Raw genomic sequence first — 15,858 nt, 5'->3', positions numbered from 1 at the left:
TGCTGATTTACAACTATCCAACTATCCTAATTAAAGATCAGTTCAGTTCAAAACTTGACAAAACTTCATTCTGGCCACAAGAGAAGCTAGCCCAGATTGTAGGTATAGCGAAGCACCAGATGTACACACAGAGGAGCTCATAGTATAGATGTAACAAGTTTGGATCAGAAACCTTCAAGAGATTTTAAGTTTTGATAAATACAGGCCTACAATGGTGATCACAGGAAGATTATCAGAAGTTTATAGCAGAATTGTATTGGTCGTTACTTGTTGCCTTACAGAGGATTGCAATGTAATTCCTAGATATTTGAAGGCCATCGTTTGTTCTATAGATCTTTATTTTCCAGCAGTGGGTCTAATAACTGGCCTACCATTTAGAAGTCACCCTGATTTTTGTTTTGTAGTAATTAATAGAATTTTTCCTTTTCAATGTACTCTGTACTCTTGATTTTCAAAATAATCAAACGTTCCAGCACCCCTTGTATGATTTGAAGGCTGAACTCCTTCTGGGAACCTTTTCTAAAGCTTAGCAATTATATAGTACAATAATTGCTTAAAGAACATTCTTAAATATCTGAGTAATATACAGTTGATTTTCAATGCTTTTTAAATATTCTTTTGTGGAAGACAGTAGAGAATGCAGATACCAATTATTTGCTCAAATTACTTTTCACCAGATTAGGGAACATCCTGTGTACCACTTAGTAAAAGCTCAAGCCCAGGTAAAGATGGGTGAGATAGCAGAAGCCATTAAAACCTTGCAGATGGCAATGAATTTGCCAGGGATGAGAACAAGTACACTGTCCTCTAAATCAAAAGCAATTGAAATCGATGGGCACGATCGTCTCTCTGTCTACCTGGAACTGGTACAGGCTCATCGTTTGAACGGTGAACAGGTATTTATTTTTATTTATTTGTATATCAAATGATATGGCAATGATATGAATTGTAATGGGTGACCTTGGGGGACGAGGGAAAGAGATGCAATCAGGAAACAATCAGACAACGGGAAGAAGCCCCCAAGAGTTTTAACAGTCCGAGAAAGAAGCTTAATAAGGACCCACCTTAATTGATCGGATGGTTAAAATGGCGGCAGGAAGTTTGTACCTTCAGATTTGCCAGATTCTGTCAATGTAACCTTACAATAAAGTAGATTTAGCTCATCTATTATGTTTCCTATCTGATTTATCTGAGAGAGCTGACATAAGTGCATTTAATACTTTAGCATGGCTTATGACCTTCAGAGAGACGTTATTACATTTACAGTTTAAAATCTTTAAAGTATTTGTAATACAATGATAGCAGTGATCAACAGGATGCCTATGGACACTGCCCTGAATGGGGTTTGATGAAACATGAATGAGCCTAGCTTTCTTTGAGGCTTGTCGGTTGCCTTTTCACATGGAGGAGGGAATTCATGCTTAAGCAAAATTATCTCTGACAAAACATGGCTAATTTGAAAGATGTCAGTTTCATAAACTATGGTTTGAAAGCAGTTTCTTTAAAGCCCAATGCAAGTAATAGTCAGCAAGGTCTGCAAAATTTGAGCAAAGAATGTCCAATCCAATCCAAGCAAAGGCTGGGCGTGATAGTTCCTTACTCTTTTCTGAAATAAGGACGTCTGAGTTTTCTCTCATGTAGTCGGAAGCTTTATAGCTAACAAGAAAGCAAGGTCAGCAATCGAAAGGTGCTTTTTAGAACGTTGTGGTGGGAAAAAGTTTGAATTTGAAAGGCCATGAGTAGAAAAGAAAAAAAAATGCCACCCAGCTAAGAAACTTCTATAGACTACATTTTCCTCTTGGATTGCCCATGACTGCATCCATTTAAAAGAGATTTTCCCCTTCTCTTCAGTTGGAATAAAGGAGGTTATTTGGAAGCTTTTCAAACTGCCTTCCACATAAGGGCAAACTTTTTGTCAGCAGATGTGGTGGAATGGTCTGAAAAACTAATCAAGTCGGGATCTACCTTAGAAGGAAAGGTGCATTTTCAGGAATTTTGAATAAAATATGGCAACAGGTTGATTCTGATTCTCTCCCGTCATGCTAGACCAGGGGTCAGCAACCTGAAACAGTGAAAGATCCACTCGGAACCGGTTCCCTCACAAAAGGAAAAACTGGGAGCCACAAAAAATGTGTGCACATGCGTGTACATGCGCGCATGCGCAGAACAGGGTTTGACTGAAGAGTGGAGCCAAGGCGAGATATGCACCTACCCTGCATATTTGAATTGATTGGATGAACTTTTTTAGTTCCACTTTTTTTTTGGGGACTACACATGGCAGAGGACTGGGAGCTGCAGGAGATGGCTGAAAGAGCCGCATGCGGCTCCGGAGCCGCGGGTTGCAGACCTGTGTGCTAGAGATATTGCCAAGTTATATGCCACAATGCTCTTCAGCTTGTATACAGAAGAATCCTAAAGGCTTCTTTGCAAGTTTGGACATTCCTGAAATATATAAAGGGGGAAAAAGCAAATTGCACAGGGAGGCAACTCAGGTGGGGAAGATAACCTGCTTCAAAATATCTCCCTATTACAGTAGTTTGCAGAGGATGACTGGGAAAGTAAAAAGAGGGGGGGGGACAGGATAATGCATTTTTCCTATCACAATCTCAATAGGGCTAGTAGGTTTGTTAGATAGACAGCTTGTAGCAATGTAGAACTTCACGGGGAATAGAAAGACCATTAGATCTGGCTGGTGGTCCATGTGAGTCAACCGTTTTTCTATTTTTTTATTATAATAATTGATTAATTTTAAAAATACAGTCAAAAAGACAAAGGGAAAAGAAAGAAGGTAAAAAAGAGAAAGATTTACTGGCATCATAACATTTGTTATAAAATTTCAAAATGACAAGTTATTTAAATCTGCAAATCTTAAACGTTTTAACAGTGAAAATCAGTATAAAGCAAGTCAGAGTTGTAAACCATCCAGAGTCACTTCAATGAGATGGGCAGTGTAGAAATTTAATTAATAACTATGACCAATATGACTCAAATTATACATGTATAAATTGAGATAAATTACCTTTTGACTAATTTGGGGTGTGAACCAATTATGCACCGTAAAAATCCTCCCACAATATCCTGTACAAGATTCAGACAGAAACTTTTATAAGCCACCCAGAATCTCTGTGTGAGATGGGCAACTATATCGAAGAAAGGAAAGAAGGAAGGAAGGGAGTGAACCAATGAACTAGCAATAGCAATAGCACTTAAAACTTATATACTGCTTCATAGTGCTTTACAGCCCTCTCTAAGCGGTTTACAGAGTCAGCATATTGCCCCCAACAATTTGGGTCCTCATTTTACCAACCTTGGAAGGATGGAAGGCTGAGTCAACCTTGAGCCAGTGAGAATCGAACTACTGGCAGCTGGCAGTCAGCAGTAGCTGCCTGCAGTACTGCATTGTAACCACTGCGCCACCATGGCTCTAAGTAACTAACTAATTAACTAGTTAGCAACTAACTAATTTGGCAGACAAACTGAAAGAGTTTAATCTGAGAGCTGAAGTTTTGCATGAATGTGATGGCTGGCATTTTGACAAAACATTTGCTTGCTTGTAGCATGAAGCTGTTAAAATCCTCCAAGATGCTATCAATGAATTTTCTGGCACAACTGAAGAACTGAGGGTCATGATTACTAATGCAGACTTAGCTCTTATGCAAGGAGATGTTGAAGCAGCTTTAACTATGTTCAGAAATATAACACCAGAGCAGACCTATTTTGTTGAAGCCAAAGAAAAGATGGCAGAGATCTACCTGAAGTACAGGAGAAACAAGAAGCTGTATGCAAGCTGTTATAGGTAAGATCTTATATTGCCCACATCCTTCCCCCCCCCAAATAAATTGCATTGTAAATTTATATCCAAGAAACCACTTTGACATATCAGTTCTCTGCTCTTTGCTGATACCATAGTCATAGTCACGGGCACTGTTTTAAACGCCCATCTGAGTGGGCAGTTCCAAACATTGGTCATGGGATACAAAGGTTTGAGCCCCTGGCGTCTATCTTATCAAAGATCCATACAAAACTACTGGGTGTGATCACCAATGAGATATTATCAATCTGCTGTTGACGCCCAGTTCTATAGTATATCAACAGCCTTTGGCTGTGAAAGTCTTGAACTTGTGTTTTGAGTTACAGTACCTACTGAAATATAGGGACGCGGTGGCTCAGTGGGTTAGGACGCTGAGCTTGTCGATCAGAAGGTCGGCAGTTTGGCGGGTCAAATCCCGAGTGCCGCGTAACAGAGTGAGCGCCTGTTACTCGTCCCAGCTTCTGCCAACCTAGCAGTTCGAAAGCACGTAAAAATGCAAGTAGAAAAATAGGGACCACTCCGGTGGGAAGGTAACAGCGTTCCGTGCGCCTTTGGCGTCTAGTCATGCCGGCCACATGACCACGGAGACGTCCTCGGACAAGCGCTGGCTCTTCGGCTTTGAAACGGAGATGAGCACCGGCCCCTAGAGTCGGAAACGACTAGCACGCATGTGCGGGGGAACCTTTACCTTTACCTTACCTACTGAAATAGGAAGTGGAAGCCATGGTCAGGGGGTCTTTGCCTAGCTAGGATTCATCCAGGAATCTTGTGTAAGTTGTGCCTTGATCACCGTGCAATTGAATGACTGCAGTGTACTCTACACTGCCTTTAAAAACAACTTAGAAACTCCTGCTGATTCCGAATTCAGAGGCCAAATTGTTAGCTGGGGAAGCCTCCACAGCTAGTAGTAGTGTGAAAAGTATGCTTTCATGTTCCCATCCACTACCTTCCTCTACATATTTCAGTTTAGATTACTTGCACTTTATCCTAAACTAATTGTATGGTTTGTGAAAAGAGGCCCGCTTCATACATGAGTCTAAAACATGGTTTGATGTTGCTTAATTCAGTTAAGAATGGTTAACATTGTTAACCAAAACTGGAGATGAACACTTCCAAACTGCTCTTCATCTTCACCGGCTGAATTATGATTTGGGGTACTTTTCATCCCATTTCAATGTGTTCCCCTGAATTACTGTAATCTCAGAAAAATACTTGCCCACAGATTCAGGCATGCTAATTAAAACTAAGTTCTCCAGGATATCAACTGATTTCAGTTGTCTTTCTCTGGAACATAAGTATTCTTTGTTCCTATTAAATTGAAGTTTCCAAGGAAGAAGCAAATATTTAATATTTACTATTAAAGATCAACCCCTGACATTTTTGATTCTTGAAAAGCTATCCTATTTGAACTGCCAGTAAAAGTTTCTGTTTCTCGCAGTGTTTACCATAAGGTTTCTTACTGTTCATTGTAGAGACCTGGTGGAAAAAATGCCAAGTCCCCACACCTTTCTTCTCCTTGGCGATGCATACATGAATATCCAGGAGGTAGGTTTCTCCAATTTTACGCTAAGAATACTAGAATGAAGCTAGTATTATTGTAATATTGGGCATTTACAAAAAGAAAGGGAGGATAAAGTTATAATCTGAAAGTGAAAAGGTCATCTACTCAATCACAATACCACTGCACTAAATATCTGCATGAAGTTGAAGAGATTCTTGTTCTCCCCGTCAACATGGACACAAGAGTTGATCTTAGTTCCTCCACTATTCTCACTCAGGCTTCCTGTTCCCAAAGTCACTCCCTTTAGGAGGTAAAATGAAAAATACAGGTGATACATATATGTCTTCTGAATCCTGTGGAGGCACAGTACTGAAGGCATCTCTTTGAAGATTGAGACATCTACTTTAAGCCCCATATTGGATATTTTGAAAATTTTTAGAAACATGTTTAAGGTCAAAATCCTATACGTAAGAACTCAAAACGCCTCCAGAATGGTTAAAAATGCTAATTTTTGCAAGGGAGACAAGTATAGAGTTCATAACAACTAGCAAGAAAAGTGGTTTAGACTGGTTATTGTGTCTCTTTATATGCAGATTCTGTGCATGCACTAAAAGGGCGTATGATCTAAAGTCTGAGCTGTCTGTTTTTTAATCAAAGTAATGCACTATCTTTTAGGTATATGAATGGGTATTGTTGTGAGGTGGAGCTGTTTTGTCATACCTGGCTTTCTGAGCTGCATTGTTCCTGAAAAATGTTATCAAAGGAACTGTGCATTTGCTCTCCTTTTTAGCAACGACAATAGCACTTTGACTTATATACCGCTTCACAGTGCTTTACCGCCCTCTCTAAGCGGTTTACAGAGTCAGCATATTTTCCCCAACAATCTGGGTCCTCATTTTACTGACCTTGGAAGGATGGAAGGCTGAGTCAACCTTGAGCCGGTCAGGATCAAAGGATTTTTGCCCGAATGTCAATGTGGACTTTGGGAGCTTTTTGCTTACTTACTTAGAGTCTTAGAGTTTTCCAAGCATGAGATAGGCAAAGCTATGACTGAACTGATGTTGCTTCAGCCCCCAGCAACACAGACAGCAAAGCCAAAAGTGAAAGATCTCAGAGTGCAGTTCATCAATGTTTGGAGAGTTACATTTGCCCTATATTAATGGAACTTTTAATTATGTGAGCTTTTGATTCTCTTGAAAAATTATTTCAGGAACGAGTGGGCTGATGAGTTTGATAGCAATGGTGTGAAACTGTATTGGGTTGGGTTGGGTTGCGTTGGATTGCATTTTAAGTCCAGTCATATATAATCTTCATTTTTATCTGTTGCAATTCTAGCCTGAAAAAGCCATAGAGGCTTATGAACAGTCTTTAAAGAAAAATCCTAGAGATGGAGCCTTGGCTCGTAAAATTGGGAATGCTCTAGTCAAGACTCACAATTATTCAAAGGTATAGTATGAAGAACAAGAGGGGCGTGGTGGCCTAGAGGTGAAGAGGCTCGTCTCCCACGCTAAAGGTTGAGAGTTCAATCTTAGGCAGCAACAGATGTTTTTCTAAGAGGGCACAAAGAGAAAATATCTGCTGTGAACTCCGCATAGGCATCAGGAAGGGCATCCAGCCAGTAAACGCTCAGATTCACTCAGTCATCCCAACTCCAGCCCGAAGAAAGGGAAAAGGAAAAATATAGTTTAAAGAACATACAGAAATGATAACTTGCATGGTCTTCACAAGCACCAGGGACTTTTAAAGTTGCAAAGTAAGCAGATTCCCTAACATATAAAAGTGGGAGAAACTGGGATGCTATGAAGCACATATCCTTTTCCCCAGCTGCATTCTTCAACATTGGCGAACAGTGCACCAAAAACTTAAATCCTTAGTTGGGGAGTTTAAGGTTGTAATCATGGTGATGTTCATAATGCCATTTGCTTTCCTCATCCAGAGGAACTGCAACTCCCAGGAACCCAGCCAGCCACTCAGCCATTAGTGAACAATGCGGGTAGTTGTACTTTTGCAATACTGAAAGGGCCTTACATTCCCAGCTCTGATCTAATTCACAGCAAAACTTTTGTATCTTGTTGCAGGCCCTTACTTTCTGTATATGCATATTATTATTTTTTCATAATTATTCTATGCATATTGCCTGGAATTATAATTGGAACAAAATAAGAATACACTGAAAAGTAGAATGTATGTGGGTCATTGGGTAACATTATCCCTTAAGTATCTAAGAGGTTTTGAAAAGGCATTAGCACTCATCTATAAAAATACATTGGAAATTTCATTTAACATATTTCAAGGAGGAATCTTTGGTTTTTAGGCAATCAGCTACTATGAAGCTGCTCTGAAAACTGGGCAGCAGAATTTCCTCTGTTACGACTTGGCTGAGCTGCTGCTAAAACTGAGCCAGCATGACAAAGCAGAAAAGGTTCTTCGGCAAGCCTTAGATCATGAACCTGGTAAGACCTTCTCCCATTTGTTTCAGATTCTCAAAGTTTGTATACATGGGATAGGCCAGTGGTGGCGAACCTATGGCACGGGTGCCAGAGGCGGCACTCAGAGCCCTCGCTGTGGGCACCCGCACCATGCCTCGGAGGTGGCAACTGTCCATCTTCAACCAGCTGCCCCCCACAGGTGTCCCTCCCCACCAGCGACATTGAGGTGACCACACCCACCTCGACCACACCCACCCAATCTTCCATTACCAGCACAGCCACACCCACCAAATAGGCCACGCCCACCTGGCACCCAGCGATAAATAAATGGGTTTTGGGTTGCAGTTTGGGCACTCGGTCTCTAAAAGGTTCGCCATCACTGGGATAGGCAAACACTTCCAGAACTTATTTAGGCATTTTAAATTTGACTAGTCAGCTTGCTTCAATGGCATATTTTATGCAAGCACTTTATAGTTAACAGGCTAAGTAGATTTTTTTAAAAAAACACAACAAAAAACTTTCAGATGTTGGAGGTAGAAAAGAAAAGCATTGTGGTCTGATACATAACTAGATTTTCCTCTCCAGCCTGGGAGCCTCCGGAAGGACCGTTCACGAAACAGAGCCTTCTGTTTCACAGAAATAGTAACCGGGGGAAATGTTGGCAATTTTCTTTGCTGTGCCACCTCAGTTACCCCATTTTCAATCAAATTAAATTAAATGAGCTATCTAGGGTTATATTTCTTTCCTAACTCTTACTTCAATTTCTTTAGTGCCCTTATTTTCATTGAATGCCCCCCTCCGCAGTAATGCATGTCTCTCAATTCCATCTCCTTGTATTCCGACAGTCAATGATTTGTCGTCTCTGATGGAAGATATCCAGTACCTGGTTCTTCTTGCAAAGGTTTACAGCAAAATGGAGAGAACTGAGGATGCTGTTGTTTCCTTGCAACAAGTAAAGAGACCCTAAATCAGCTAAAGCATATATAATTGAAATGACCTTGGGTGTTTGCTTGTTTTTTCCTAATGATGATCTGAGGTCTTTCTTTCTTTCTTTCTTTCTTTCTTTCTTTCTTTCTTTCTTTCTTTCTTTCTTTCTTTCTTTCTTTCTTTCTTTCTTTCTTTCTTTCTTTCTTCCTTCCTTCCTTCCTTCCTTCCTTCCTTCCTTCCTTCCTTCCTTCCTTCCTTCTTCTTTCTTTCTTTCTTTCTTTCTTTCTTTCTTTCTTTCTTTCTTTCTTTCTTTTTCTTTCTTTCTTTCTTTCTTTCTTTCTTTCTTTCTTTCTTTCTTTCTTTCTTTCTTTCTTTCTTTCTTTCTTTCTGTTTCAAACTGTAATACATTGTGTATTTTGAGGATGCCCACGATGATGTCTCCCGAGAGGATGAATGTTCACTCTCTTTCTGCTCTACAGGACGTCTTTTATGGAGCAGTCTTAAGGAGGATTTTTACTTTTATAATACAGTAAAAAAAAGAAGCCTTTTATAAGCGTGTGAAGACTCTCAGTGGTTTTAGTGTAATTGTTTAATGTTCCACCAAAATTGAATGGAAAATTGGATCCCTCGTTTTTCAATATATCGCAGTTCCAGTTAAGTCACGATTTGGGAAGAATCTTGAGGTGATTAGAAGGGTAGGTTGCTGATGGAAATGCCGATTGTATGTAGAAGGTGTCAGTCAATTCAATATTGTCTCTTTAGGTTTTTGGGGGTGGGGAATGAGTGTCAGAAGAGAGATGCTTGATGGACTTGGCTGATGGTGACTAGAATCCAGGTCTCCCTAGTGCCATTTCAGTGTTGACCCACTACAGCACCCTGGTGGACCGTTCTACTGCATGTCTCCACCAGTTAAGTCAATCGGGCCACTTTGTCCTCGTGTGAGAGCTAAGACTCAATATCAAGTATCCTCTGTGTGCCTGAGATTCTAAAATCTCTCCCTGACATATGGAGGATAGAAAGGCTCCTTCTCGCAACCTTTGAGAGTCCTTCGGCAGGCAATTAGTACAGAGCTACAGACAGCATTGGCCTAACTTGGTTCAATTCAACCCCTGGTCTGAAATGTATCAAAACAAGAATGAGCATAGTTGTGAGTCATAGAGACTCACAGCCAAAATTCTCTCTCAATCTCCTTGCCCGTAATCTACTGAAATGAGTAGAATAGAATAGAATAGAATAGAATAGAATAGAATAGAATAGAATAGAATAGAATAGAATAGAATAGAATAGAATAGAATAGAATAGAATAGAATAGAATAGAATAGAATAGAATAGTTGGAAGGGACCTTGGAGGTCTTCTAGTTCAACTCCTTGCTCAGGCAGGAAACCCACCTAGGACTATTTCAGACAAAGGGTTGTCCAATCTCTTCTTAAAAACTTCCAAAAAAGCTGGGTTTTTGTTGTTGTTGTTGTTGTTGTTGTGTTTTGGTTTTTCCATCAGGCTCGGGAGCTGCAAGCCAAAGTATTGAAGCGGATTCAGATTGAGCAGCTGGATGCTGTTCCTTTGCAGAAGCAACTGGCAGCTGAAATTTGTGCAGAGATAGCAAAGCATTCAGCAACTCAGCGGAACTATGAGAAAGCCATTACTTTTTACAAAGAAGCGCTTGTGCACTGTGAGACAGACAACAAGGTCAGCTGAGCTCCAAGCTGAGCCAATTATTTTTCCCCTCAGGTTTGCTTGGAAAGGCTTGGAGGCGGCCATATTTGGAAAAACAGTAAGGATCCTGTCTTTGATTCTCAGGTGATGTTGGAGCTTTCCCGTTTATACCTTGCGTTGGATGAAGTGGATGCGTGCCAGCACCAGTGTACTGCCTTGCTAAAAAATGATCAAGACAATGCAGCTGCCACTATGGTGAGTTAGGATGATTCTTGGTTGTTGTTTTTTCTTAAGGAATGTGTAAACGTTTGTTGCGTTACCAACACAGCAGCAAACCTGCCTTCAGACATAATCAAAAATGACAGACCACTGATACAAATACTGGTCAAAATGGAATCTAAATTAAGAGATTTAAAATCATTTTAAAATGTAATGCCACTCTCTTCCCCCCCCCTCCGCCGCCTCTTCCCCAAAAAACTCTGTAGCAATTAAGTGAAAAATAAATGCTAGAAAGACTTTCAGGAGTATTAATAAATCTACGTGTATCCCCAATCTACTTTTAATTTCTTTTATAATTATACATCAAGAATACAACCACTGATCATAACTTAGTCCTTTGTGTGATATAGAAAGGTTACAATAGGCCTGTTTTGTCCAAAAGTATTCCCACAACAATATTACCACAATTCCCACTGGTTAGTAAATTATCTTCGGGGCTTGAAAACAATGCAGTTGTTTAGGACAGAAGACTGACCTATCAGTGGCCGCAATTTCACTTCATTTAACAATGCGATCCCCTTCATGGATTACTGCCTTGTCGTGGCGAAGGGGCTTGCGTAATTCAATGAAGCTATGAGCTATGCCGTGCAGGGCCACCCAAGACAGAAAGGTCATAGCAGAGAGTTCTGACAAAACGTGATCCACTGGAGAAGGAAATGGCAAACCACTCCAGCATCTTTGCCATGAAAACCCTATGGACAGTACCAAAAGGCAAAACGATATGACGCTGGAAGATGAGCCCCTCAGGTCGGAAGGCGTCCAATATGCTACTGGGGAAGAGCAGAGGGCTAGTACTAGTAGCGCCAGAAAGAATGAAGCGACTGGGCCAAAGCAGAAAGGACGCTCAGCTGTGGATATGTCTGGTGGTGAAAGGAAAGTCCAATGCTGTAAAGATTTTTTCTCCATAGGAACCTGGAATGTAAGATCCATGAATCAAGGAAAGCTGGACGTGGTCAAACAAGAGATGACAAGACTAAACATCGACATCTTAGGTATCAGCGAACTAAAATGGACAGGAATGGGTGAATTTAATTCAGATGACCATCAGGTATACTACTGCGGGCAAGAATCCCTCAGAAGAAATGGAGTAGCCTTCATAGTCAATAAAGAAGTAGGAAAAGCAATACTGGGATACAATCCTCAAAATGACAGAATGATCTCAGTTCGAATCCAAGGCAAACCATTCAATATCACAGTAGTCCAAGTCTATGCCCCAACCACCGGTGCTGAAGAGGATGAAATTGACCGGTTCTATGAAGCCCTACAGCACCTTATAGAACTAACACCCAAAAATGATGTCCTTATCATCATGGGGGATTGGAATGCTAAAGTAGGAAGCCAAAAGATAACTGGAATAACAGGCAAGTTTGGCCTTGGAGTACAAAATGAAGCAGGGCACAGGCTGATAGAATTTTGTCAAGAGAATACGATGGTCATAGCAAACACTCTTTTCCAACAACCCAAGAGACGGCTTTACACATGGACATCACCAGACGGTCAACACAGAAATCAGATTGACTATATGCTCTGCAGCCAAAGATGGAGAAGCTCTATACAGTCAGTAAAAACAAGACCAGGAGCTGACTGTGGCTGACCATGAGCTTCTTGTTGCAAAGTTTAGGCTTAAATTAAAGAAAGTAGGGAAAAGCGCTAGGCCAGTCAGGTATGAATTAAATCATATCCCTGTTCAATATACAGTAGAGGTGACAAATAGATTTAAGGAATTAGATCTGATAGACAGAGTGCCTGAAGAACTATGGACAGAGGTTCGCAACATTGTACAAGAGGTAGCAACCAAAACCATCCCAAAGAAAAAGAAATGCAAGAAAGCAAAATGGCTGTCTGAGGAAGCTTTACAAATAGCTGAGGAAAGGAGGGAAGCCAAAGGCAAGGGAGAAAAAGAAAGATATGCCCAATTAAATGCAGAATTCCAAAGAATAGCTAGAAGAGATAAGAATGCCTTCTTAAATGAACAATGCAAAGAAATAGAAGAAAACAATAGAATAGGGAGGACCAGAGATCTTTTCAAGAAAATTGGAGAGATGAAAGGAACGTTTAATGCAAAAATGGGCATGATAAAGGACCAAAATGGCAGGGACCTAACAGAGGCAGAAGAGATTAAGAATAGGTGGCAAAATTACACAGAAGAACTATACAAGAATGAGCTTAACGTCCCTGATAATCACAATGAGGTGGTCACTGACCTCGAGCCAGACATCCTAGAATGTGAAGTGAAGTGGGCCTTAGAAAAGCTGAGCAACAACAAAGCTAGTGGAGGTGACAGTATTCCAGCTGAGCTATTCAAAATCTTAAAAGACGATGCAGTAAAAGTGCTACACTCAATTTGCCAGCAAATTTGGAAAACTCAACAGTGGCCACAGGATTGGAAAAGATCAGTTTACATTCCAATTCCAAAGAAAGGCAGTGCCAAAGAATGTTCAAACTATCGCACCATTGCACTCATTTCTCATGCTAGTAAAGTTATGCTTAAAATTCTACAAGCTAGACTCCAGCAGTATGTGGATCGAGAACTACCAGAAGTACAGGCAGGATTTCGAAGAGGCAGAGGAACTATAGATCAAATTGCTAACATACGCTGGATCATGGAGAAAGCTAGAGAGTTCCAGAAAAACATCTACTTCTGCTTCATTGACTATGCTAAAGCCTTTGATTGTGTGGATCATAACAAACTGTGGCAAGTCCTTAAAGAGATGGGCATACCAGACCATCTTATTTGTCTCTTGAGAAACCTATATGTGGGCCAAGAAGCAACAGTGAGAACTGGACACGGAACCACTGATTGGTTCAAAATTGGGAAAGGAGTCCGGCAAGGCTGTATACTGTTGCCTTGCCTATTTAACTTATATGCAGAGCACATCATGAGAAAGGCAGGGCTAGATGAATCAAAAGTTGGAATTAAGATTGCCGGAAGAAACATCAACAACCTAAGATATGCAGATGATACCACTCTAATGGCAGAAAGTGAAGAGGAACTAAAGAGCCTCTTGTTGCGAGTGAAGAAGGAGAGTGCAAACGTTGGCTTGAAACTAAACATTAAGAAAACCAAGATCATGGCATCCGGCCCTCTCAATTCCTGGCAAATAGATGGGGAAGAAATGGAGGTAGTGACAGATTTTATTTTCCTGGGCTCCAAGATCACTGCAGATGGGGACTGTAGCCAAGAAATTAAAAGACGCTTGCTCCTTGGGAGGAAAGCCATGGCAAATCTAGACAGCACACTAAAAAGCAGAGACATCACCCTGTCAACAAAAGTGCGTATAGTCAAGGCTATGGTCTTCCCAGTTGCAATGTATGGCAGTGAAAGCTGGACCATAAGAAAGGCTGATCGCCAAAGAATTGAAGCCTTTGAACTATGGTGCTGGAGGAGACTCCTGCGAGTCCCTTGGACTGCAAGGCGATCAAACCGGTCAGTCCTAGAGGAGATCAACCCTGACTGCTCTTTAGAAGGCCAGATCCTGAAGCTAAAACTCAAATACTTTGGCCACCTAATGAGAAGGAAGGACTCACTGGAGAAGAGCCTAATGCTGGGAAAGATTGAGGGCAATAGAAGAAGGGGACGACAGAGAATGAGGTGGCTGGATGGAGTCATTGAAGCAGTAGGCATGAGCTTAGATGGACTCCAGAAGATGGTAGAGGACAGGAAGGCCTGGAGGAACATTGTCCATAGGGTCGCGATGGGTCGGACACGACTTCGCAACTAACAACAACAACAACAGTGCGATTGTCGAGGGGCATAACGTTTTGAATTTGCCAGCATTTCTGGCCAAAAGAAAGTTGGAATTTGTCATTTGGTCAATGGAATTGAAAACATGGAACATGAGGTATGCAGAATGCTATCTGCACAAGAATATTCTGTCTTGTCTATATTCTCCTTTCAGAGATCCCTGAATGACCACTGACCCTGCTGGTATTTTGTAAGTCCACGAAGACCTGGTTAGGTGCCTAGGTCCGGGACACTTAACAGCTACGGCAGTAGTTTTACTCAGCAACCATATATATTTATTCTGTATTGTTTTAATTGCTTTATGATGTAGGCTCCAGAGCAATTTATTGAGATGGACAGCTACAGAAATGGAATGGAATGGAATGGAATGGAATGGAAATGAATGAATTAATTAATTAATTAATAAAAATTCCTTCCGTTGCTTTGAGATTTTCAAATCTCTTTCATTTATATCATCGCTGGGGGTCATTTTTAATGGGATTCGTTTCATGGGAAAGGAATGCTAAGCTTCTTCCTTCTGGCATGTAAAATACAGAAAATGCAGCACTGGCCTCATCTAAATTCGATCCTCCATCAAAGTGAGTAATTTATTTTCCCTTAAACATTTATGGTACACCGCTATCATTGGCGAGGTGAAATGTTTGACCCATATCGAACAAACCATATAGAATCATACAGCTGGAAGGGACCTCAAAGGTCTTCCCCCAATTGAATTTTTATTCACTGTTGCCAGAGGTCGATGTTTGCAAGATTAGTTCAGTGCGGAGCAGGCTGTGTGCTTCCTTCTGAACTCACGGTGAGCCTGGCTGCTTTAATCCTTGTAGATGATGGCTGACCTCGTGTTCAAGAAACAGGACTATGATCAGGCTGTGTTTCATTTCCAGCAGCTTTTGGACCGCCATCCCGGTGAGCATTGAAGCCTTTGGTTGTTCTTTTCTTACAAGCCTCGTTCAAAATCAAACAAATCTTGAGAAAGGAACCAATTCTTTTCCACAAATGATTAGAAATGAAATATTCCACAGAAATGTGACAGGATAATCCTCTGTGTTCCAGATCAGATGAGAAAACGTTTTCTAAACCATAATGGCCTTTTTTAAAAAAGTAGCTGAATGGAGAATATATTTACATAATTAGCAGAGCCCATTATACAATAATTCTGTTTTTTCTTGCCTCCATGGGCTTTATTGTTTAAAGCACCTGTATTTGCTTTACCACAGGAAAACAGAATTCCAGTCAAATAGGAAGTAGGCTATGTACTACTCAAATGTTAAGGTCAATTTAATAAAGAACATTTAGACATTTTGCAAGCTGACACAATTATTTGTAGCAATAGCTTTCACAGTCTGGATGAGAAGTGTCAGATATTTGGCTGAATCAAGGGTGTTAAGGGTGCTCCCAGTAAGAGTTTCCAGGGGTAGGGGACAACAAGATGGAAGAAAAGAGAATATATTATCTGACTTTTTTAAGGAAATAAATTATCTTTCTGCCATTGGTACAATCAATCTGGTCTTC

General features: G+C 40.7%; 1 protein-coding gene across 2 annotated transcripts in view; it reads left to right on the top strand.

The window, feature by feature from the left end:
* TTC21B (tetratricopeptide repeat domain 21B) overlaps nucleotides 1–15,858 on the top strand; it is a 53,673-nt gene that overhangs the window by 25,666 nt on the left and 12,149 nt on the right. For both annotated transcript variants that reach the window (XM_081321701.1, XM_081321700.1), the window contains exons 14-22: nucleotides 678–896; nucleotides 3,558–3,796; nucleotides 5,284–5,356; nucleotides 6,648–6,758; nucleotides 7,627–7,765; nucleotides 8,587–8,693; nucleotides 10,167–10,355; nucleotides 10,467–10,577; nucleotides 15,171–15,252. In XM_081321701.1, the coding sequence (XP_081177827.1) occupies nucleotides 678–896; nucleotides 3,558–3,796; nucleotides 5,284–5,356; nucleotides 6,648–6,758; nucleotides 7,627–7,765; nucleotides 8,587–8,693; nucleotides 10,167–10,355; nucleotides 10,467–10,577; nucleotides 15,171–15,252 (1,270 nt within the window). The remainder of the gene's footprint in view (nucleotides 1–677; nucleotides 897–3,557; nucleotides 3,797–5,283; nucleotides 5,357–6,647; nucleotides 6,759–7,626; nucleotides 7,766–8,586; nucleotides 8,694–10,166; nucleotides 10,356–10,466; nucleotides 10,578–15,170; nucleotides 15,253–15,858) is intronic.

This window comes from Vipera berus, assembly GCF_964194415.1.
Source record: "Vipera berus genome assembly, chromosome: 1".
Classification (NCBI taxonomy): Eukaryota; Metazoa; Chordata; class Lepidosauria; order Squamata; family Viperidae; genus Vipera; species Vipera berus.
Note: the sequence above shows the minus strand (reverse complement) of the source record. Positions and strands in the feature narration are given on the sequence as shown.